The sequence below is a fragment of the Botrytis byssoidea genome (genome assembly GCF_014898295.1).
Source record: "Botrytis byssoidea strain MUCL 94 chromosome Unknown BBYS_013, whole genome shotgun sequence".
NCBI classification, from domain to species: Eukaryota; Fungi; Ascomycota; class Leotiomycetes; order Helotiales; family Sclerotiniaceae; genus Botrytis; species Botrytis byssoidea.
The window spans coordinates 1171305-1192670 of record NW_024065854.1 but is presented as its reverse complement, the minus strand read 5'-3'; the positions used below and the strand labels follow the sequence as shown (position 1 = coordinate 1192670).

The 21366-nt window shown below is 41.4% G+C and overlaps 7 protein-coding genes across 7 annotated transcripts; 4 read left to right on the top strand and 3 right to left on the bottom strand.

Moving 5' to 3' along the window:
• Nucleotides 1–589: 589 nt before the first annotated feature.
• EAE97_007155 (uncharacterized protein) lies at nucleotides 590–2748 on the bottom strand. Its single transcript, XM_038877669.1, has 2 exons — nucleotides 2023–2748; nucleotides 590–1919 (listed from the first exon to the last, which is right to left on the bottom strand). Exons 1-2 carry the CDS (start codon nucleotides 2465–2467, stop codon nucleotides 1327–1329), a joined length of 1038 nt encoding a protein of 345 aa, XP_038731859.1. The 5' UTR covers nucleotides 2468–2748; the 3' UTR covers nucleotides 590–1326.
• Nucleotides 2749–5424: 2676 nt separating this feature from the next.
• On the top strand, nucleotides 5425–6086 carry EAE97_007154 (uncharacterized protein; the record flags this gene model as incomplete). The annotated part of the gene is made up of 2 exons (XM_038877668.1): nucleotides 5425–5577; nucleotides 5670–6086. The coding sequence occupies 2 exons, from the start codon at nucleotides 5425–5427 to the stop codon at nucleotides 6084–6086; spliced, it is 570 nt and encodes a 189-aa protein (XP_038731858.1).
• A 2918-nt stretch (nucleotides 6087–9004) lies between these two features.
• Nucleotides 9005–9683, bottom strand: EAE97_007153 (uncharacterized protein; the record flags this gene model as incomplete). The annotated part of the gene is made up of 2 exons (XM_038877667.1): nucleotides 9391–9683; nucleotides 9005–9247 (listed from the first exon to the last, which is right to left on the bottom strand). The coding sequence occupies exons 1-2, from the start codon at nucleotides 9550–9552 to the stop codon at nucleotides 9005–9007; spliced, it is 405 nt and encodes a 134-aa protein (XP_038731857.1). The 5' UTR covers nucleotides 9553–9683.
• Nucleotides 9684–10088: 405 nt separating this feature from the next.
• EAE97_007152 (uncharacterized protein) lies at nucleotides 10089–10934 on the top strand (the record flags this gene model as incomplete). The annotated part of the gene is made up of 3 exons (XM_038877666.1): nucleotides 10089–10128; nucleotides 10189–10254; nucleotides 10327–10934. 3 exons carry the CDS (start codon nucleotides 10089–10091, stop codon nucleotides 10932–10934), a joined length of 714 nt encoding a protein of 237 aa, XP_038731856.1.
• A 90-nt stretch (nucleotides 10935–11024) lies between these two features.
• On the bottom strand, nucleotides 11025–12269 carry EAE97_007151 (uncharacterized protein; the record flags this gene model as incomplete). Its single annotated transcript, XM_038877665.1, has 1 exon — nucleotides 11025–12269. The coding sequence occupies one exon, from the start codon at nucleotides 12267–12269 to the stop codon at nucleotides 11025–11027; it is 1245 nt and encodes a 414-aa protein (XP_038731855.1).
• A 711-nt stretch (nucleotides 12270–12980) lies between these two features.
• EAE97_007150 (uncharacterized protein) lies at nucleotides 12981–14910 on the top strand (the record flags this gene model as incomplete). Its single annotated transcript, XM_038877664.1, has 3 exons — nucleotides 12981–12991; nucleotides 13076–13712; nucleotides 13798–14910. 3 exons carry the CDS (start codon nucleotides 12981–12983, stop codon nucleotides 14908–14910), a joined length of 1761 nt encoding a protein of 586 aa, XP_038731854.1.
• Nucleotides 14911–16232: 1322 nt separating this feature from the next.
• Nucleotides 16233–21015, top strand: EAE97_007149 (uncharacterized protein; the record flags this gene model as incomplete). Its single annotated transcript, XM_038877663.1, has 11 exons — nucleotides 16233–16382; nucleotides 16436–16570; nucleotides 16622–16651; nucleotides 16707–16771; nucleotides 16827–17265; nucleotides 17316–18245; nucleotides 18298–18789; nucleotides 18840–19262; nucleotides 19312–19516; nucleotides 19566–20022; nucleotides 20076–21015. 11 exons carry the CDS (start codon nucleotides 16233–16235, stop codon nucleotides 21013–21015), a joined length of 4266 nt encoding a protein of 1421 aa, XP_038731853.1.
• Nucleotides 21016–21366: the final 351 nt, after the last annotated feature.

Below are 21366 nucleotides of genomic sequence, written 5' to 3'. Positions count from 1 at the left end.
AACACCGAATGAGCTATATTATCGAATAGGCCACTTCAAAATACACCAAAATCAATGCTTTTTTAATATTTGTATTTTAATAATCCATCATTATTTTTTGAAAGAAAATTAATATGAAATAATAATGAAAATTTAGCTCTTTATAAATCTAGTTTTGATATAAAAATTTCTTTTATATTCTAAAAAAAGTAGAAATAGTTACAATTTTCATTATAAAAGAAATATTTTACAATAATTATTATAACAATTTGAATTTTCAATAAATAATTAGATTCTTATATTCTTTATATAATTAAATTTTTTAATTTCAATTTTTAGAAAATTCTATTTATAAATAAAGAAAGTGTATGATTATATACAAACGAATTTTGTATGTAAAAATGATGGCCCACTTGGTGATATAGCCCACTCGGTGTTAAACTACGTTAGTATAAATAGTAGAGTATAATATAGTATAATATGATGTATATATACATAAATAAATGAACAAACACATAGATGAAACATATCCAGCCAAGATGTTTACCATTCATTCATCATCCATTATTCGCTTACTAGTATCTATTCAGATATCAAAATCACCAAATCACCATCAGATACACACACACACACACACATAAACCCTATCCATAAAAGTAAATTGAATAAAATAGAATAGAATAGAACCTAGAATTCAGATATCATATCATATCCGAAGCCATACTATCCTATGCAATCCGATTTTATAAAACCATACCCATCTTTCATATCCAGTATCCTCCATATCATATCATATTGTATTGTATTTAATGTCTGTCTTATTTGCACCCTATCCCGCATTCCCCATAACAAAAATGAAAGAGAGGAAAACCCCAAACTCACTCCATAGCACCTGCCCATACATACCATAAGAAAATTTGAATCGAATTGAATAGAATCAAAAGAGGAACATGAGTATCTTTCCCTTTCCTACTTCTTTCCTTCCGTTGGCTAAGTTTTTGAAAAGAGTATGTAGGAATTGAAAGTGGAAGGAGCTATGAATATGTATTGGAATAAGTATCCTTAAAATCCAATTCAACAAGCAAATAAGATAGATCAACTGAATCAAATCAAAACGATTCCATGCTTTTTGGCAATCCATCCATTCATTGCCATACCTCGCTTTCCTTTGATGCCCATCAAAAATCAAAATCAGAATCCGAAGATCAAATGAGAAGAAAATGTATGCATACATGCAGGCATGCAGTGAATGAACAGGAGTTAATGCAAGTAGTAGCAATGCAGATGAATGAATTCATCAACCACGCATTCATCCTGAAAATCAAACTCAAATAAAGACCTCTCTACTCAAGCTGTTGAAGTCTCAGCAGCTTTAACTTCGGAATCTTTGCCGTCAAGTTTTTCAGCTGTATCGGCTACATCGGCTGCAACTTCTGCTTTGGCTACATCTTCCTTTGATGCAGATGAGTTGATCCCGTTGGTACCATTTGTTTCTGGGATTATTGGTTCCTCGGGTTGTTTTTCCTCTGAGGTTGGCGAAACTTCCTCTTTTGCATCTTCTGCAGTTTCATTCTCATTTTCCTTTTCAGTTTCTTTTTCTCCTTCGATTGCAGCTTCTTCCTTCTCAACTTCTTCTTTCTCAACACCAATCAATCCTTCTACAACCTCAAGTGTACCCTTAGGACTTCCAGCCTGTGCAGCCAACACCTTTCCAGATTTGTCAATGACAAACACACCTCTAGTGGTACCCTTTGCATTTTTCAAGCCAATTGCAGAGATGAGTGAAGACTTTGTGTCGCAAAGAAGTGTATAAGGAAGTTTTTGATTGGTTTTAAAGGTGGTGTTGGACTTGGGAGAATCTTTTGAAAGACCATAGACGGTGTAGCCGGTTAAGAGGAGGGTAGGATGAGAGTCGCGGAAAGCGCAGACTTGGGTTGTGCCTTGAGGAAATTAGTGATTGTATAAAGATTGAGTTGAGCAGATGGGAAATGGGGTTGAGATGGATGGATAGATGGATGCACATTGAAGGAGTAGGATACTTACATCCTGGAGTAGAAGCTTTAGGATAAGTAAAAATAACAACACCATTCTTACTCTCGGAAACAAGTTTCTCAAGTGTAGTCTTTTCACCTTCATTCGTTTCAATCTCTCCACCGAATCCTTTAAGATCGATGGTTTCACCAACTACAGCTTTTGTTGATGCAGCTGGAGCTGGAGCTGGAGCTGGAGTGGCAGCTGAAGCTTTAGAAGCTTTAACTTGAGGCAAGGGAGCTGGAGCTTCGACTTTAGTTTCAGTCTTTGCTTTAGATCCATTTGTCTTTGATACAGGAGCAGCTTTGGTAGCTTTGGTAGCCTTTGGTTCAGCAGCTTTCTTGACGGTTTCTTTAACTTTTGCGACGGATTTTGCGACAGCTGACTTCTTTTTCGCAGCAGGAGCTGGAGCTGGTGGCTCAGCTGGAGCGGGACGTTTTCTTAAGGTAACAGGCATAATTGTGTATTGTGTTTGAAGATATTGAAAATTGAAGGTTGTTGTTGTTGTTGTTGTTGTTGTTGTTGTTATTATTGACGAGGTTGATTGTCGCGATTGTTGGTTTGCGATAAAGAGGGAGATCTTATCTGAGATGGATGGATGAGGAAGTGGTTCGATGAAATACAATTCACTTTATAATTGAGTAGGTAATGATAAGAATAGAAAGGTGATATGATATGTATGATACTTTTGAAGTAAGAAAAAGGAGAGATGGATAGGAAAGAGTGAAGAGAGAAAAGATCAAAAGGAAGATGTTATGTTATGTTATGTAGTTAATTATAAGCTGAGCAATCACTCAATCAATAATCTCCTCACTCCCCATCCATTCTCTCCAGCCACGGGGGCTCTGGTTACTTCCTGTACCGTGCAAAAAACAAACAAGGTAGGGTAGGTAGGTTACGTTTAGGGGGAATGATAGATAGTTTCGTCTTTTGGGGTGTACAGCAATTCACGCGTTTTGGTATATAGTAAGTAGGTGGTAGTTCTATGATCTGTTGTCTGAGACTGTGTTTTTTATTTTTATTTTTATTTTTATTTATTTTTTTGAATGTACCTATGTGATATTTACTTTATTGGGAGAGGACTTTGTCTGTTGTTATATGTATCTACTGTATCTACTGTATCTACTAGGTAGGTATTGGACATGTTGACATATGTCTATGTTCTATCTTCTGGACAGGTTAGAGGATTTGAGGAAATATGAGATGAGTATCACGTTTTAACCTATCAAGGGCCATTGAATGGGGATTCACAAAATGGAAGTCTGGACTGATTGGTGGATTGGGTGGATTGGGTTGGTTTGTGCAGTGCATGCAAAACATGAATTGGCAAAGTCGGGGAAGGGAAGGGAAGGGAAAGGGAAGGGAAGGGGAGCTATGTATGGTACAGGAATAGGAATCAGATGGATGAGGAATTGTGGAGGAGATGAGATATTGATTGGTTGTGTGTATGTAGTCTTGTATGTAGCATAGCATGGGATGGATGTTTGTGAGAGGGAGGGAGAGAGAATATGTGTGTGTGTGAGAGAGAGGGAGAGGAGAGGACCATAAGATACAATTTACCTATTGTTGCGGCGCTTGTAAACTGTCTATATATTACGTGCAACTACTAGGGATGTATACTAGATGGACGTGACTAGGTATGTGAGAAGTGTTAGCACGTGCTTACCTACCTACCTACCTACATACCTACCTAGCTTTGGTTAATATACCTAATCAGAATCAGAACATTGTCATGTCGTTCACCGTTACTTGATATTATTACTTGATTTATATCTTACATCTCGAGACGCGCCCGAACAGACACTTACTTTCGTGGGAAATCCTATAAACGTGCCGGAGAGTCCAAGCAAATATTGTGATATTGTATATGGATCATATGGTAAGATACCCTCGCACCACACCTTCCAAGACGACCAAGTACTTCGTAGTCCATCAAATCCCTCAAAACTAACCTCCAACAAAGTTACAAAGACCATCTAAGAGGAAGCGTAACGGGAGCCCCGCACATCAACTAGGTACTACTGTCTGTACATAGTATAGTACACATGACAAGCTTCAGGGTTTGGAGTGTGAATGATAGCCAAGCTAGAGTCGAGAGTTCTCATCGGGTAAAGTCTTTTATGGTTGATTTCTTCTACTCTGTACTGTAGGTACTGTATTATCAACCATCTACTCTACATCGAATCACTTTACCTTGAGCTTACCTACATGCAAAAGTCCTCGGATAATATCCCGAGTTGTTCTCTGGTTTACTTTAGTTGGTTGGCCAAAGAGTCACTTGAAGTCTCAGGTCCAAGGTCCAAGGTGCAAGGCTAATATCGTGGCCCGAGGGAAAGAGATATACATTGTACGATGGATGTACTTGCTGGATTGGATTGACTGGATTGACTGGATTGACTGGACTGACTGGTCTCGAGACTGCTTATTCGGTACAATGAATAATATGATATTTGCCATTACATGATTACCCGGACCCATGAATTTAGGATAGGTAGGACGTGGTAGGTAAACTCGGATCCCTTCAATTCCAATTCCAATATCATTTGTTGGTTACAACTTACCAGTCAGCCAGTATAGGATAGGCCCTTGAACAGTCCTTGAATCATGATGATATTGATGATCCAAATGATGTAGACAATCCATTCAATCACCAATCTAAATTCGTGATAAACCATATAAATCCCTCGATCAGTAATACCTGGCGTGCCTGGTAATTCTACAACTTTCTATCATATCTCGTATTAGGAATGGAGAGAGCCCATTCGTCCGGGAATCAGAGAAACGATAACCAAGGTTCAAAAGGGACGAAATGTGGTAGATCTTCTCTTCTTCTCAAGATCAACAATATGGAGAAGAGAAGTCCAATCAAGGTTCATCTTCTCCCATCCTTGAGATCCTTGAGATCCTTGAAATCCTTGAGATCCTTGAGACATCAAATCATCAAATCAACATGATCGGATAGAAATTAAGCGAAACACCGATGGCGAAAATTTTGATTTTCACAAGCAAAAAAGCCCAGACAAAATCCGAATTCAATCCGACCCTTTATCTTGAAAATCCTATCTGACTAACAAATTCGATATTTCCTACGAGTATAATATCTTTATAACTACTTGACTCTTCCTCCTTCTTGATTACTACGACGAATGATACATATCATACATATCATTCATACATTTATTTTTCGCGATTCTATAGATTGATTAAATAAATACAATCAATCAGAATTCATTCAATCATCAATCATCAATCATCAATCAAGTCGTTCCTCCATTCACAATCGACAATTACTCATCGATCCTTATTAAAAATATCATCCCTACGATAACTTCTTAGTCGTTCTAAGATTAAAAAAAAGAAGGGTCCAAATCTCCAACAAGCAAGCAAGCACACGACCAAAGGCACACGATCAAAATGAAGGTCTTTTCTAGCGATTGCAAATTCGATTACTCATGGGAAGAAGTTTCAACCGCAAACTGGAGAAAGTATTGTCCATGGAATCATAAATCTACTCACGTTATCGCCGTCGATACATTATCACGACATGTTGATGCTGAAACTGGAATTGTATGTTCTTTCCCTTCTTCCTATTCTTCATCTTCTCCCTATTCCATCTTTCCACACACGATACACAACACACAAATACTAATCAAATACAGTTACGAACCGAACGTTTAATTACTTGCCAACAATCGGCTCCAAAATGGCTTCAATCTCTCATGGGCGGTAAAGATACATCCCACGTCTTCGAAACCTCATACGTCGATCCTGTTTCCAAAAAAGTCACAATGACCTCTACCAATCTTACATTCTCCAATATCATCAATGTGCAAGAAACCGTTGTCTATCAACCTTTATCGGCAAACACAACCCAATTTGTACAAACGGCACAGATTACTGCATTATGTGGTGGATGGCAAAAAGTGAAGAATGCAGTTGAGGATGCGACAGTCACGGCTTTTTCGGAAAATGCACGTAAAGGAAAGGAGGGATTCGAAGCAGTTTTGGCAATGAGCAGGAGGGTTTTCAGTGAGGAGAAAATGAGACAGCAACAAGCGACCACTGTTACTGCATAAAGTTCGAAATTGGAAGGGAGTTTTGGAGAGGGGTTTGCATGAAGATATTCCGGTTCGGTCCGAGATGTACATGATGAGATTCATATTATTTGAATCTCATTACATCACGACACAAACGATTTCTCCTTTACTCTTTTTATCCTCTCCACTCCACTTCAACTCTCTCTTCGCTTCACTTCGCCATTTACGAATTTTACATCATCTTGGGAGTTTGGGGATTTTTCATTACAGGTCCCGGTATACAAAAAAGTCCACTTTCGGAGTTCTAGAAGGAAAGTACTCGGTTGCGAATTCTATTTTAAGCGCGGCGTTAAGAAAAGGATAAATGGGATTGGGTTAGCCTGAGGTTTGCTTCACAAAGACGATTGTCTTTTGTTGTCTTTGAAAAAATTATGACATTCAAAGAAGTTTTTCATCCTCAACGCTGATGTGGGTTATTGTTACGATACAGATACCCCTTTTTTTTTCCTTTTTTCCTTTTTTCCAGTGCCTCTTTTCTTCTTTGAAAGAGGAGATAAAAATAGATGGATAGATGAGTGGGTGGGTTTATAGATGAGGCTGAATAGGGAGGGATGTAAATAGAATGAGCGAGTCAGTGAGGGACTTGGAGAGCAAAAGAACCATTAGACTTTATTTTATTTTAAGTTGTTCCATATGAGTGAGTGACTGAGTAACTAGCAGACACATGGTAGATGTCGTGATCAAGTGTGTGACTCCTCTCTCTCCCTTCTTCTTCTTCCTCGTCTGAGAATTTTTGGGACTACCTCGTGCATAGTTCTGCATCGACTAGTCCACTCACTTGATCACTTCCTTACCTACTTGAGAAATACAGAAAATATAGAGAGTGAGTATCCCTCATAAGGTACGAGTTTAAAAAGGTTAACGATGGATCGATTGAGTATTAGGTACCTAGGTAGATAGGTAGGTAGGTATGATCATGATATCGAGAGATGTGAATACAAATACAAATACAAATACAAATACAAATACAAATACAAATACAAATACAAATACAAATACAAATACAAATACAAATACACATACAAGGGAGGTAGGTAAATAGATATAGTGTAGTGAATATCTAGGTACTGAAAGTCCGGGACTAGGTAATCTTGGGGCTTTGAGGTGAGGGGGAGGGGGGAAAGAGAGGTAGGTACTAGGTAGAGGTACCTTGTAGGGTTGATTATTTGATTCCAGTTTTAAATTTAAGTTTAGTGCTGGATGACAAGAGTGAGAAAGAAGGGTGGTGGGAATTTAATATAGTGTTAATTTGATGTGATTCGGCTTGATTTGATGCGGTGTGATGTGATTCGATTCAACTTCATTTGATATCTACCTACCTACCTACCTACCTACTTATCTACCTAGAGATATATACCTAGTACACGAGTACACACATATATACATGTAATCCTACACAAAGATCCAGAGATATCGATTTTATATGGGGGTTCGGGAATACTAGGTATGTATATATGGATATACACACACACATACACATATACACATACACATATACACATACACATATACACATACACATATACACATACACATTGATACCGACCCTTGTGCATACCATGCCTAAGAAGCGTATGGGAGCAATGGTTGATTACTTATGTACTATGTAATGAGTAGTACTCAAACGAATTCAAAGTCGAAGTTGATATCGAGCGATATTGAAATTATTTCCATCAACGTCATCCTCTTTCTGAGGTTGAGACTGCGAGCTTGAGTCTAGGAGGAGAGATGCATGTGGAGAAGAGATTTTGACAGGAAGTAGAGAGGAGTTTGGTTTTCTCAAACGGAATGTCTTTTTTGGTGTTAGGGTATGATCTAGAATAAATTATATACTATGATTCTTCTATCATCACCTGTGTCTGAATCGTATACCCCTACTCTTGACCCTCCTATATACTCAACGCTTTCATCTAAACCATCCACCCTCCTCGTTTTCAAGTTCTCGATAGGTTATCTTTTCATCTTTAAGAATCGCAAGCTTCACCATCGTGTCAAGACTTGCATGCGTTAAGAGCGTCAACAGATCCATAGATAGATCACTTTCTTCCTCGCGTATTGTCAACTTGAAGGAAATCGAGATCATGATACGTGCTTGTAGGCGCGGGATCGATTTCGGAGTGGACATTGGAAAAGGGAGATTGGAGTGGGCATTTCCCGCTAAATAATCGTTGCCAGATATGATGAAACTATTGGTTAATTCCATCTATAAAAGAGATTTCCAGTCTTGAAGGAACTCTCTCTAAATTTGTGAATCGTGTTTTGGTCAAGAATTTGGAACTCCGAGCACAAGAGAAGACAACTTGGGAAATTTTAGGAGGGAATTCCCACCCCTTCTTCATTGACTTCCTCTTCTTACTTTGTCTTTCAGAAATCCTGAAATGGGGATTTGTCGAACTATCCAAGATTACAGGTTCTTTATACCCCGTGTCAGGCCTCCCAATTCTCTTATATTCATCTCTCGGCATTCCTTAACATTCCCAATCTCCCATCGACATTTCACTACCTCCTACCATGGAACCACCCCAGGAACATCACAAAATGACACGAGTGCCGTTGAGAGTACCCCACCGAGTGAGTGATTGCAGGCGTGAAAGCAGAAGGAACCCCTCCCTCTGCCTCAACACAAGCTCGCTTATTCTCTTCTCAGCCCATCTTAACACCGGCAAAAATGAGAAGGGCGAATCTTCCTCCAGCTGGACCTAGTTTTTCAGTAGGCGCGCACGAACAAGCTCTTTTGCTTCCTCGTCAGCCACTCATTCTCACTCTGTGATTCCCATAAAATCCCTTTGGAGTACCGAGAGTCTTTCCGTATAGCATCAAATCCAACTATCAGAATACTTCAAAACTCCGCCAAATATCAAACAAGAACTGCCATCTCAATTTCGACAATTCATCTCTCACTTCTCTTCCTCCCCCTTCTCCCTCCCAGCCCTTAACCTCTCCCCACACCTCCTCTCATATTTCTCCACCACCGCCCTAAAATCCTCCATTAAATCGTCTTGTTCCAAGATCCTCTCTGATAACTTCCTCGCTTCTTCAAATCTTCTATAAAAATACAATTCTTCAATCGCGTAAAGGAATTGAGCAGTTTGTGGTTTACTGCGTGGATTTAGAGGGAGAAGAGGTAGTGTTTTATGGATCTTTTTGGATTATTAGTTATTTTTCTATCTTCAGTTTTGCACTTGGTGTATGTATACCAAGAAAAAGAGGTAAGAGGGGAACTGTGCGAATAGAAGGGGAATGGCATGCAAGACATAGAAAGGGAAAGAAAGAGCACCCATACCTCGCCAGATTCGCTCCTAGCTTTCCATTCACGTTTTACAGCTTGAAAATTCTCCTCGGATTGGAAATCTCGAGGGACTTTTTCTGTTGTGTCGGGGGTAGATTCATCGGATGAGTCGTACTCGATTGCGAAGAGGGGGTTTTCTTCGGTGGAGTCTGACATTTTGGGATCGAGGGATTAAGGATGAGGCGAAATGGGTATTGTACTGTCTGAGATGTCAATTTTTAGGTGTAGCTTGACTGTGTTCTACTCCGAATAGTGAAGTAGCACGTTGTGTGTGAAAGGGAACTCGATAATAATACAGTACGAAGGAGGCAGAAGGTTGGTAAGGCTAGAGGTAAAAATAAAAATCACATTTCCTTATCGATAAGAATTCCAACTTGTCTTGATTGTCATCAGCAACCAGAAAGGGAAGCGGGGCATATGAGGGGTCCAACTCGTGGAAGTAGCATCGATCGTCGTCACATCACATCACATTAGATGAGAATAATTGTTTCACCACATTTTCATACCTAGCCGTAGTAATTCCATGGACATTCCATAATTACTCATATTTTCTAGCCTTGGTGCTCAATCTACTTTAGTTGTTCTTCAAATTTCACTCACTTGTCATCTTATCTCGAGAGTTGTTTGACTTGTGTGTGTGAATTGTTGATTTTATATTATCCCGAGAGTTTGAAAGACCTAACACCCTTAAAATGGAAGATCAAGTAACGAGATTGACGGAGAAGGTTTGGGGTATGTAATTCCTCTTCTATGTTAATATTGGATGATATAGGAGCTAATGATTCCGTTTAGAAAGTTTCCAACAAACACCTCCTAATAGTAGATATCTCATCGCAATTTCTGGGATTCCAGGTTCAGGTATTTGCACCTCCGCGTTACCCTCTTCCCCCATATTCCTATTCCTCAATCTCTAACTAAAATTGTCCTTAGGCAAAACCACCCTCGCAGCGACTATTACTAAACGTCTCAATGCTCTCCAAGACGCCCACTCAAACAAAACTTCCCTTCCCCCAATCGCCGGGTTCATCCCTATGGACGGCTACCATTTAACCCGCGCCCAACTATCAGCCATGCCCGACCCAGCACATGCACACGCACGCCGAGGTGCAGAATTTACATTCGACGGCCCCGCATTCTTCTCTCTTATTCAGCGTCTTCGCGAACCACTTACTCCATCTACCATCACAATCCACGCTCCATCATTCGATCATGCGCTCAAGGACCCTAAGGCCGACGATATACCAATTGAACCCACGACTCGGATATTAGTTTTTGAGGGCAATTATTTATCGTTGAATAAGGAACCGTGGAAGAGCGCTGCGAAATTGATGGATCAGCTTTGGTTTGTGGATGTGGATTTTGAGGTTGCGAAGAAGAGGTTAATTCCGAGACATGTAAAGGCGGGAATTGCAGAGAATGAAGGAAATGCGGAGAAGAGGGTCGTGGAGAATGATTTGGTTAATGGGGAGGAGATTGTTAAAAGAAGGATGGAGGTTGACGAGATTATTGTTAGTACGAATGATGTTGCTTGGAAGTAGATAGTTGGTGACGTGAAAAGGTAAAGAATGACTGAAACCCCGTCCGCAAACCGCGGATTATGAATCATTCATATTGAAAGCTTAGCTGGTCTAATCTAGCAATGAACTTTTTACCATCTCGGCATCCCTGAGCAGTCGTAGTACATCTGAAACTAAATAAAGACTACCTGCCACAACGATAGGACCACCTTGAGCAACAGTGGCTGCCCATCTTAGTGCTCCAGAAATATCGGCTGCTGAATCATGAAGGCAAGTGGTAGAAACACCTGCTGTAGAAGCTGCATGTAATATATCTTCTGTATCCATAGCTTGAACCCATGGCATTCCATCCACGGGTCCAAACTGAACTGCTGCTACACAGTCACCTTCTCTTAAAATCTCTTTCATAATTCCATCGAGCTCTTTGCCTTGAGATGCAGCTAATACCCAGGTTACTTTGTTTGATTTTGCCCGAAGCTTTCCATTGACATATGAACCAAGAACTTCTGCGGATTGAACGTTGTGTGCGCCATCGAGTAGTATAGGTTCTTTTCGACCTGTCACAGCTCTAACATCAGTAGTTTGAAGCCTACCGGGCCAATGTATATTTTGTATGGCTGGCAATAATCGATGCAGAGGAGATTCCAATTTAGTATATGCGAGATGAAATGCTGTATATGCGCAAGCTAGATTTTCCAATTGATGTGGTTCGAGATCTTGTCCTTTGATTTCATCCAAAAATGCCGATTCAGTAGAACTGATAACCACATCTGTTCTAATTTCTTTGGCATAATTTGAGACGACATCCCGCACCGAAGATATATTGCTCCTATCCAAAACACATGGAACACCAGGTCTCATGATTCCAGCTTTTTCTCGAGCTATTTCTTCGATTGTGTTTCCTAGGAATGATTGATGGTCTAGACCAATCTTGGAGATTATGGTGACCGCTTTATTCACCATAGTGTTTGTTGCATCTAATCGTCCCCCCAAACCAACTTCGATGACTCCCATCTCTACTTTCTCTTTATAAAATACTTCGAATGCCGTGGCCGTGAGTAGTTCGAATTCGGATGCTTGGAGATTCTCTGCTTGATTTCTCTTTAACACTAGAGCTTCAGCTTCGCGGAAAATCGATTCTCGAATTGGTTGTTCATCGATAGTAATACAATCCCACCTATCAATTAAATGAGGTGATGTGAATCTGCCACATCGAACACCACTGGCATGTAGCATGGCAGACAAATAGGCACATATCGAACCTTTTCCATTGGTACCTGCAACATGAATGGCTTTCCAAGGTTGAGGAGTATGCCTCAAAAGACGACTGATGCGATTTAAGCCAAGCTCAATCATAGTGAAGATGGAGAATTAAATGATTGGTTCAAAAGGGCGTTTCAAAAAAGACTTTGTGATAATGTAAGCTAGGTAGGAAGGTAGGTGACTATTTCTTTCAAGTAAAAATAGACATTGTCAATATGATTGCCATCGTTTCATTCTATTGTTCTAGAATACATACTTTGTTGCTGTCGTCGCATCATATACGATGTGAGTCAATCGTGATATCAATGGATCTACCAAGCTAATGAGAGCTTCAAGTACCGGATCTCCAGTATTGATAACTTTTGAATGTGAAAAGCTTGGAATCCTTGGAATTGGTCTGGTCTTTACCTAGTACTAGGTAGCTATCGATAATCGATAACAACTACGCAGTAACCCAATGTATGCAAGTACCATTATCATGGATGTCATCGGGTACTTTGTAGTAAGAACTTAAGAAGTAGATCCATTTTAATTCCCTAGTACTTGACTGGGTATTTAGCGCGCTTTTTTTTTTGGAACGCGATCGATCTCTCAAGTCTTCCCCCAGATTCTTCCTTCTCTTTTCTTCTTCACTCTCTCACTTCTATTCAATGAGCAACCTTCACATATCACACACATCGCCAATTGTCAATTTAAATCCCATCAAAATTGTGACACCGAAGGATAAAGTCACCGTCATTGATACCTTTAGTCTTTTTCTATTAAATTTTTAATTCCTTCTATTCACTCTCTATCACTCAAAACATGGGTTTACCGTAAGTCATCGACCCCCCCCCTCCCCCCCTTCATATTTCGCCTGTCGCATTGCGCCAAAATTCATACTAATTTCAAAACCATAGAATATTTTTCAAGCCTTCGGAGCCTGATTCCTCATCAAACGCGACAGAAGACCCTACTTCTCGCGCACGATCTACTATTCGAGGTCATGCTCCTATTCTTCGAAATACTCTGCGCAATCCTTCCTCTCGTGCTACCAACCGTTCGCGTATGCATAGCGCACGGAGACGGGCGCCCACAGATGATGTTGAACAGCATCGTCTTTATTACAGCTCTGACCCAACTCGTGTTTTCATCACTGCTCCTACTAGATCTTCAATCACAACAACAACTAGTGATGCAATGGGACATGCTAGGAGAAATGATTCATCATCACCAGAAATTCCAATAATAACATTCAGGCCGAGTGCTTTCACAGATTTTGTGAATGCCAATGATGATGATTGTGATGATGATGAGGAGGACGAGGATGATGGACCACCAATGCCCGCTGTTCCGGAATCCAGAGATTTTTCCAACCCTTCAAATGTAGAGTCGCGAGATTCTGTAAGACGTCATCAGCGATTGATGAGAACTGCAATACTTGGAGCTCACGGCTTGCCTCTCGCCTCTATCCTCTCTCGAACATCTCCAATTCCAGAACAGCGCTCCAGAGCAGTATCCCCCACTCGAATTGATGTCAGTAATACGAACCGCAATGTAAGCCAAAATTTAATAAGTGCCCAAGCATCGCAGTATGTGGACTAAGTATGACCGTAGAGATCTTTGCTAATTACCTTGGCAGAATGCATTAGCGGAACGTGTCGGTGAAACGTACTCACAAGGTTTCTCGATGCCTCTAGTGGGACGGCGAGATTGGCGCATTCAGCGACGCGTGCGCGGAGGGCTACGCGGTCTTGATACCACCATCAGACAAGAACTACTTCGCCACTCGCGTCATCGCGACGCGGTCGAATATCGACAGCGATTCCATAGCCATGAAGCACGACGCATTAGCGATTTTAGAGAGCAGTTGCGAATCAGGGAACGAATTCGAGCCTCGAGAGAACGCATGCAGGCTGATAGAGAGTCCACTCCCGCCAGAACCGAAGGGCTACTGCAGGGTCTTAGAGAAATAATAGGCCGGTCCACTCGCCCTGCATCTGAAGACCGACTGCTTGTTGACGTAGAGCGACCTGGAATATCGAGAGAGAGATCTCTAGCTGATGAAGTGCAATTCAGGCGGTACACCCCCTCTAGCCGTGTAGAACAGCAGAACAACACGCCGCACAGTGAAATGGAGCAGGCCGATCAATCAATTGCTTCTAGTCCCAGAGAACGGCAACGATTTGAGTTATTTGAAAGAATGCCTAATTATCTCGATGTTGAAAGTAACGGACAAGAATCCACCCAATCTAATACGCTACCGCAGTTTGGGGAAGGAGGAACTTTCAGGATAAACACCAATTATGACGGCCTAGGTGATCGAGAACGTAGCATTGAGTTTCAAGAGCCAGAGAGGGGTCACAGAGAATTTGATGGCCATTACGTCATAGATAATGTTGAGCAACTCGATGTCAACGACCGTAGTGACTCAAGGCATGATTTGGATCCAGAAGATCAAGAGTCATGGGACAGTATCTTGATCACGCCAGATCCACAATCACCACACCCATCATCTTCATTTGCTTCAACCGCTGCGTCTAGCTCACAACGACCTTCTCTAGGAACCTCTGTCAGTAGTCAGCCCGAGAATGAGTCTCTTACGATTGGTGATTGCGACAATCCATCAGATGTAGAAATCGACAATGAGGCACTTGTCGCAGCTATGGATTATTTTGGTCGATATACACAAAATCGCTCAGGCCCTGCATATGTCGAACAACCTATTGGACAACATAGAGCATTCGCGGGGTGATAAATCTACCGTGTTGGTCTTGGATGAATAAATTTATCGATAATTAGATTTCATTACCATTCCACAGACAGGAGTTTTTTTTAAGGAGATCAAGCACGCTATTGCAGAATGATTTATCACGAATCTGATGATATATTGTATTATTATACTGGCGTTGGGTTAAGCAGGGAAATCCACTTTCTGTTTGTTCGTGGTTATGATCAAACAAGCAGTGATATGGGCGTTCGTCCTTCATGAAGATCAATTTGATCAAGGAATATTGGATTATGAGCCACACAAGGGAGTTATTGGACGTCGAAAAGGCAAAATGGGGGAGTTGAATCTGGCGAAATGCTTACTTTTATGACAAAGGGTTCCAGTTTTTCTAGAAAATTAGTATAGAGGTATCAGATGCGTCGCAGGTAACCTTTGATGGAGATATCAATGAGTGGACATGAGTATAAAAGGAGTTTGAAAGATGAATTTCATTTAGTCAAGGTGTTGTGGTTGATTGATCATTTCAATCCTTCTTCCCTTTTTGTATATACCCTACTCGTAATTGTCACATATAAAAAGAGGTATTATTCCTTTTTTTTGACCCTATCAATTTGAAACCAAATCAAAAAAGGAACCTCATGAGACAATCAAACAATAAATGGCGTTTTCCAAGAGACAGTTGTTAAATCAGATGTTGCAAGATCCCTTATCATATCAAGATTATCCATCTATCTACCTAGGTAGTATCTCTACGATATCACCGAATCGATGATTTACGACTATCAGCCTTATTAGGCACGGCATACTTTATTTAGATGCAGCTCGCCAGAGAGAGGGAGTGGTTGCGACTTCAACAGGATCCACCCATGTAGGCGCTTGTTTGCCAATTTTGTTTAATCTTGCCTTTACCCAATATTTTAATTTCTCTCTTTCTGATAATGCTCCATAACTTATAATACCACGCTTCGTGTTTTTTTTTGTAATGATTGGACAAACATTCATACACAATACTTCACCAATAAAGAATGTTTATTATCTTCAAGACACAAACATCAAATTCAAATTCAACATAATATCATACAAACAGTGAATTTCTTCTTTATATCCACTCTCGCGTGCTATTTTCGCCGTGCAGTGAGGGCCAGGATCCACCGATATCGACAACCTTGAATATAGTCCTATAACCCCGCCAAATAATCGTCGTGAAACAGGAACAGGAATCTAGTCCACAAACCACGAAAAGCTGATGCTTCAATGAGATCTCCCATCTGCCAGAGAAATATACCTCTAGCAGCCCTCCTCTCCACCCTCTGAAACCTTCCACCCGGGGTCATCGCACACCGACCATGGTTTCTCGTCCACCCTCCTCAGCCGACCGGCAAAGCAATTCAAGATCGGCGGGCGTGAATGGGAGTGCGAAGGCAGAAAGGACTCCAGGGACACCGCGGAGAGAAAGAAAGGAAAAGGCTGTGCAGGATCCAGGACTCAAAGACTACGTACACACCCGAGATTCTCAATAGAGGAAATACACCTACTTATAAATGTTCAGCGTCTAGGAGAATGTCTCGGGAAGGGAGCATTTGGTTCTGTCTACAAGGCGTTCAATTGGGGCACAGGGGAAGCTGTGGCTGTGAAGCAGATTAAGCTGGGGGACCTCCCCAAGAGTGAATTGCGGATGATTGAGGTAGATTTAAATGTTGAGATAGTTTGGACTGCGTACTAATGCTATGTGCAGGCCGAAATAGACCTTCTCAAAAATCTGCATGTAGGTTTGCAATTGAGTTGGGAGAAGCAAAGCCATTTGAGCTGACATTTCTTAGCACGACAATATTGTCAAATATCTTGGTTTCGTTAAGTCTTCAGACTGCCTGAACATAATTCTAGAGTAAGACATCTTGTGTTCTTATTTCTTTACCACATTGTACTGACAATATTCTAAGGTATTGCGAAAATGGTTCCCTACACTCGATTTGCAAAAGTTATGGGAAATTTCCTGAAAACCTGGTTGGCGTTTACATGGGACAAATACTCTTAGGACTCCAATATCTGCACGATCAGGGTGTTATTCACAGGGACATAAAGGGCGCGAATATTCTTACGACAAAAGATGGAAAGGTCAAGCTTGCGGATTTTGGTGTGTCTACTAGCACTCTTGCTGGAGCAGACAAGGAGGCACAAGTTGTTGGAACCCCGTACTGGATGGCCCCTGAAATCATTCAACTTTCTGGTGCAACTCCCGCATCTGATATCTGGAGTTTGGGTTGCACGGTAATTGAGCTACTTGAGGGCAAACCTCCGTATCACAAATTGGCTCCCATGCCAGCCTTATTTGCTATTGTCAATGATGATCACCCCCCTTTGCCTGAAGGAGTTTCACCAGTGAGTCGATGTTAATCTCTTCTTTGCAGCCAAAACTAAACATTTCCTAGGCAGCTCGAGATTTTCTCATCCAGTGTTTCCAAAAAGATCCAAATCTAAGGGTTTCTGCACGAAAATTGTTGAAACATGCTTGGATCGTGGGCTCACGTAGAACTGATGCTCCTATTGCAAAGCCCCCAACGAATTTCAATGAAGCGGTCGAAGAGGTAAAACAGTGGAATGAGGCTTTAAAGTCTCCCACCAGTGCCGGAACGTTTCGTACTTCTACGAGGTCGCAACAGCTTGGTAGCCCCCTACCAGCCCGTCGAGATCCTCCTTTGAGGAATATTCATAATGAATCGCAAAGCAATAATATGATCACCCCTCCGAAGGGCCCCCTCTCCGTGGCGAAACCGAAAAGTTTGGCGAGTTCTTTCAGGTCTCCAGAAACTGCAGGTAAGCGAGTCTCACTAGGAAATTTCCAGAATTCCTTTTGGAAACTGACTGTTGAAGCGGACGATAATTGGGATGATGACTTCGCTTCTTCTATATCTCCAAGTGCGCTTCAACTTCCACACCTAAAGCCTCATGACAATTTCGGAGGCCTCCTTTCCGCTGATCGTCTCAAGTCTTTTGCATCATTCGAGTTCGCAAATGAAGAATCCGATAATTGGGACAATAACTTTGAGGGCGATCTTGTGACAATAAAGGGTCCCAAAACCCATGTCGAGACGGATGGCCATGAATTAGAGACAATTCGACCATACAAAATCAAAGCTCCCACTAACATAGATTTTGAAGAAGACCTTTCTCCTAGAAGTTATTCGAGAAAGCCATCTATCCCTTCTCGTCCGAGATCTCCTGTCAAGGCACGGGCTGAGGGGAAATTCGCCTTGCCTTCCAGGCCGGCAATAATGTATCGCGAGACTACCGTAGAAGACTATTCAGACCTATTCGTTGACAATGATAGTATTTTTGACAAAAGATTGGATATAATCAAAGTCAGTATCCCAAATAAGCTGCCCTGCGGATCGCTAATATGGATGACTTTAGGACGATGCTCTTTCTCCGAAGCTTTTCCACCCATCTGACCTGACAAGCGTTCCGCGTTCTGCTCAATCTCCCACTACAAATGGGGGTAGCAGCTTACGAAGAAAAACCACTCCCAATTCTCATGACAATCCATCTATACATCGTACAAACTCATCAGTTGAGATACAAAAATACGCGGAAAATGAAGACGATGAAGATTTTTCAGACATATTTGATCCACGTGGGGCTGTAGTTCCTAGGATTGAGACTGACAAAGGCTCAGGAGAAGCACTAATGATCAACTCGAAATTTTCACACAACTCCTGGCTTGGTGACGAGGATGATGAAGATGACCCATTTGCCTCATTGGAGCAAGGTTTCGATGAAATGGACTTACAAGCCAACATTGCCAGAGATAAACATGCTCGATTATGCGCATCGGTGGAAGGATTGGTGAGTTCACTGAAAGCAACCCAAGCCGAGCATGTATTGTCTGAATTATCTGAACAATTGGTATGTTTCTTTCTAATTATGATGTATCTCTGTATTAATGTGTGAATCAGCTTGATATTTTGTACGAGTCCGAGGATGCAAAGGGCCTGATAATCAGTGCTCATGGAATGCTTCCAATTTTGGAGATACTAGAACCTTGTACCTTGAAAAGCCGTCAAAGTATGATATTGAGATTATTGAAGGTTGTCAATGCAATCATTTCGAATGATGTCGAAATTCAAGAAAATCTTTGCTTTGTTGGAGGAATTCCTATCATCACAAAATTTGCTGCTAGGCAATACTCGAATGAGATACGTCTTGAGGCTGCTGCTTTCGTAAGACAAATGTACCAAACTTCTACTTTGACACTTCAAATGTTTGTCAGTGCTGGTGGACTGAACGTTCTTGTTGAATTTCTTGACGAGGACTATGACGATGCTAGGGATTTGGTGCTCATTGGTGTCAATGGTATTTGGAATGTGTTTGAGCTTCAGGTATGTCGGTACATGTGATACTCGAGCTGCTAAACTAATACCCCAACAGGGGCCAACTCCAAAGAATGATTTCTGTCGCATCTTCTCGAGAAGCAAGATCTTATCCCCATTAGCGCTCGTCTTAGATCGTGTGTTAGATGAAGATGATGAGCTTTCTGAGCTTATTGAAGGTCGCATTGTCAATATATTCTATCTTTTCTCTCAAGCAGAAAACTACGTCAAGGAGGTCGTGGCTGATCATGTAGTACTCAAACGTAGGTTCTCCTGTGAGTTTGCGGTACGTTTGTTCTAACAACATTCCAGGGGTTCTCAAAGATCTGAGACGAATGACACCTGCGCATCAAATCACTATGCTCAAGTTCATTAAAAATCTGTCTATGTTATCAACTACTCTCGAATCTTTACATGCCGCAAACGCCATCGAACTTCTAATCGATCTACTAAGCTCAAGTATGAAGCGCACGCCTGATCACTTCCGCGAGATTTCCAATCAAGTTCTGAATACTATGTATAATTTATGCCGACTGAGTAAGGAGCGACAGGAAGATGCAGCCTTCAACGGTATAATACCATTACTTCAACGAATAATGAAGACGAAACGCCCTCCGAAGGAATTTGCGCTCCCGATTTTATGTGATATGGCACATTCGGGGAAAGTTGGACGTAAATATCTCTGGCAGAATAAGGGATTACAGTTTTATGTTTCATTATTAGAAGATCAATATTGGCAGGTCACCGCTTTGGACGCTATATTCATTTGGTATGTTCAGTATTTCGTAAGTAACAAATTTGCGTACTAATCGTATCTTACAGGCTCCAAGAAGAGACGGCCAGAGTTGAAAAGGCTCTGCTAGAAGGTAATTTTACTGCAATGATAGTGCAATGTTTTACTGTATCCAAAGCAAATGCCTTCGACTACAATTTACTAGAGCCTTTACAAAAGCTCCTAAGATTAAGTTCGCCTATCGCTGGTTCTCTTACCCGGACTGATCTGTTCACTGGCATCCTGCAAAAACTTAACCACAAAAAGGCTGTTGTGCGATTAAATTTGCTACGCATTGTTCGAAGCATATGTGATGCTAGTGGTGACGAAGCAGAAAGCATCAGGCATCACGCCTTGTTTGAAGTGATACAACATCTCGCTGAGAATGATAGCGCTGTGCTGGTAAGAAATATGGCAAGTGAGCTAGTCAAGTTCAATTTGGACAAGGCCTCAGAAAGTGGAAGTGGTTCAAGGTCTCGGTTAGCCCCTAGACGTGGAAGTTCTTTTACGGCACCTGCTCTTCAACATAGCGCGTCGACTCCTTTGACGCCCACTCAGGCTAGTCGAATGTCACAAACATCAGCATTCATTGATGGAAGTGTTACACCTTATAGGCGCTCGGGTGTCACATCGACGGCATCTAGTAGTACCGAATCTGTGCATTATCGACCTAGAACTACAGAGGGCACAACATCCATCATACGAAAAGCGAGCGGTGACTTGACAAATGGAACACCAGCTAGCAAAAGCCGGTTACCTCGAACGGCGCTCCTTCGTGCATCACGATCATCAATAGCGGCACCGCAGCTTAGGGACGACCCATCGCAGCTTAGAAGGGAAAACAGGGAGAATGGAGTTAGGCCACGAGAAAGAGAACGTGAACGAGAGCCGATCAGACCTACGTCTTCGAATGCGGTTAGTGGGCCAGAGCATAAGTTGAATAGGAGGAGAACAACGAGACCGCCTAGTGGTGATGTCAAATGGTCATAACATCATTTTGATTGTAAGGCCTGAAACTGAATGGTATGAGGGGTCTTTGGATTATTGGGAAAGGACTGACCTGGCAGGATGGATGAATGGATTCATGGATGTATTAAGGAATAAATACTTTTATGGATGGAATGGATAGGTAACGGAATTGATTGCATTTTCTTCGGAGTACATAACGGATCGTGTAGACCATGAGGGGACTGTTGGTTCATAGGTCTACTGTTTTGTAGGAACTAGACTTGTTTATTTGCATATTTGCAAGGAGTTTGTGGGGATATCAGGGGAAATGGTAAATGCGGAGGGTGATATTGATATGATTGGTATTGATACATCTGTGGTTGGGAAGTCAGA

What these genes read in the sequence shown, in the direction of transcription:
- EAE97_007155 (XM_038877669.1), bottom strand. Translation starts at nt 2,467, where the DNA reads ATGCCTGTTACCTTAAGAAAACGTCCCGCTCCAGCTGAGCCACCAGCT. An exon ending in TAAAGCTTCTACTCCAGGAT is followed by an intron (nt 1,920 to 2,022) that starts GTAAGTATCCTA and finishes AATTTCCTCAAG; the next exon opens with GCACAACCCAAGTCTGCGCT.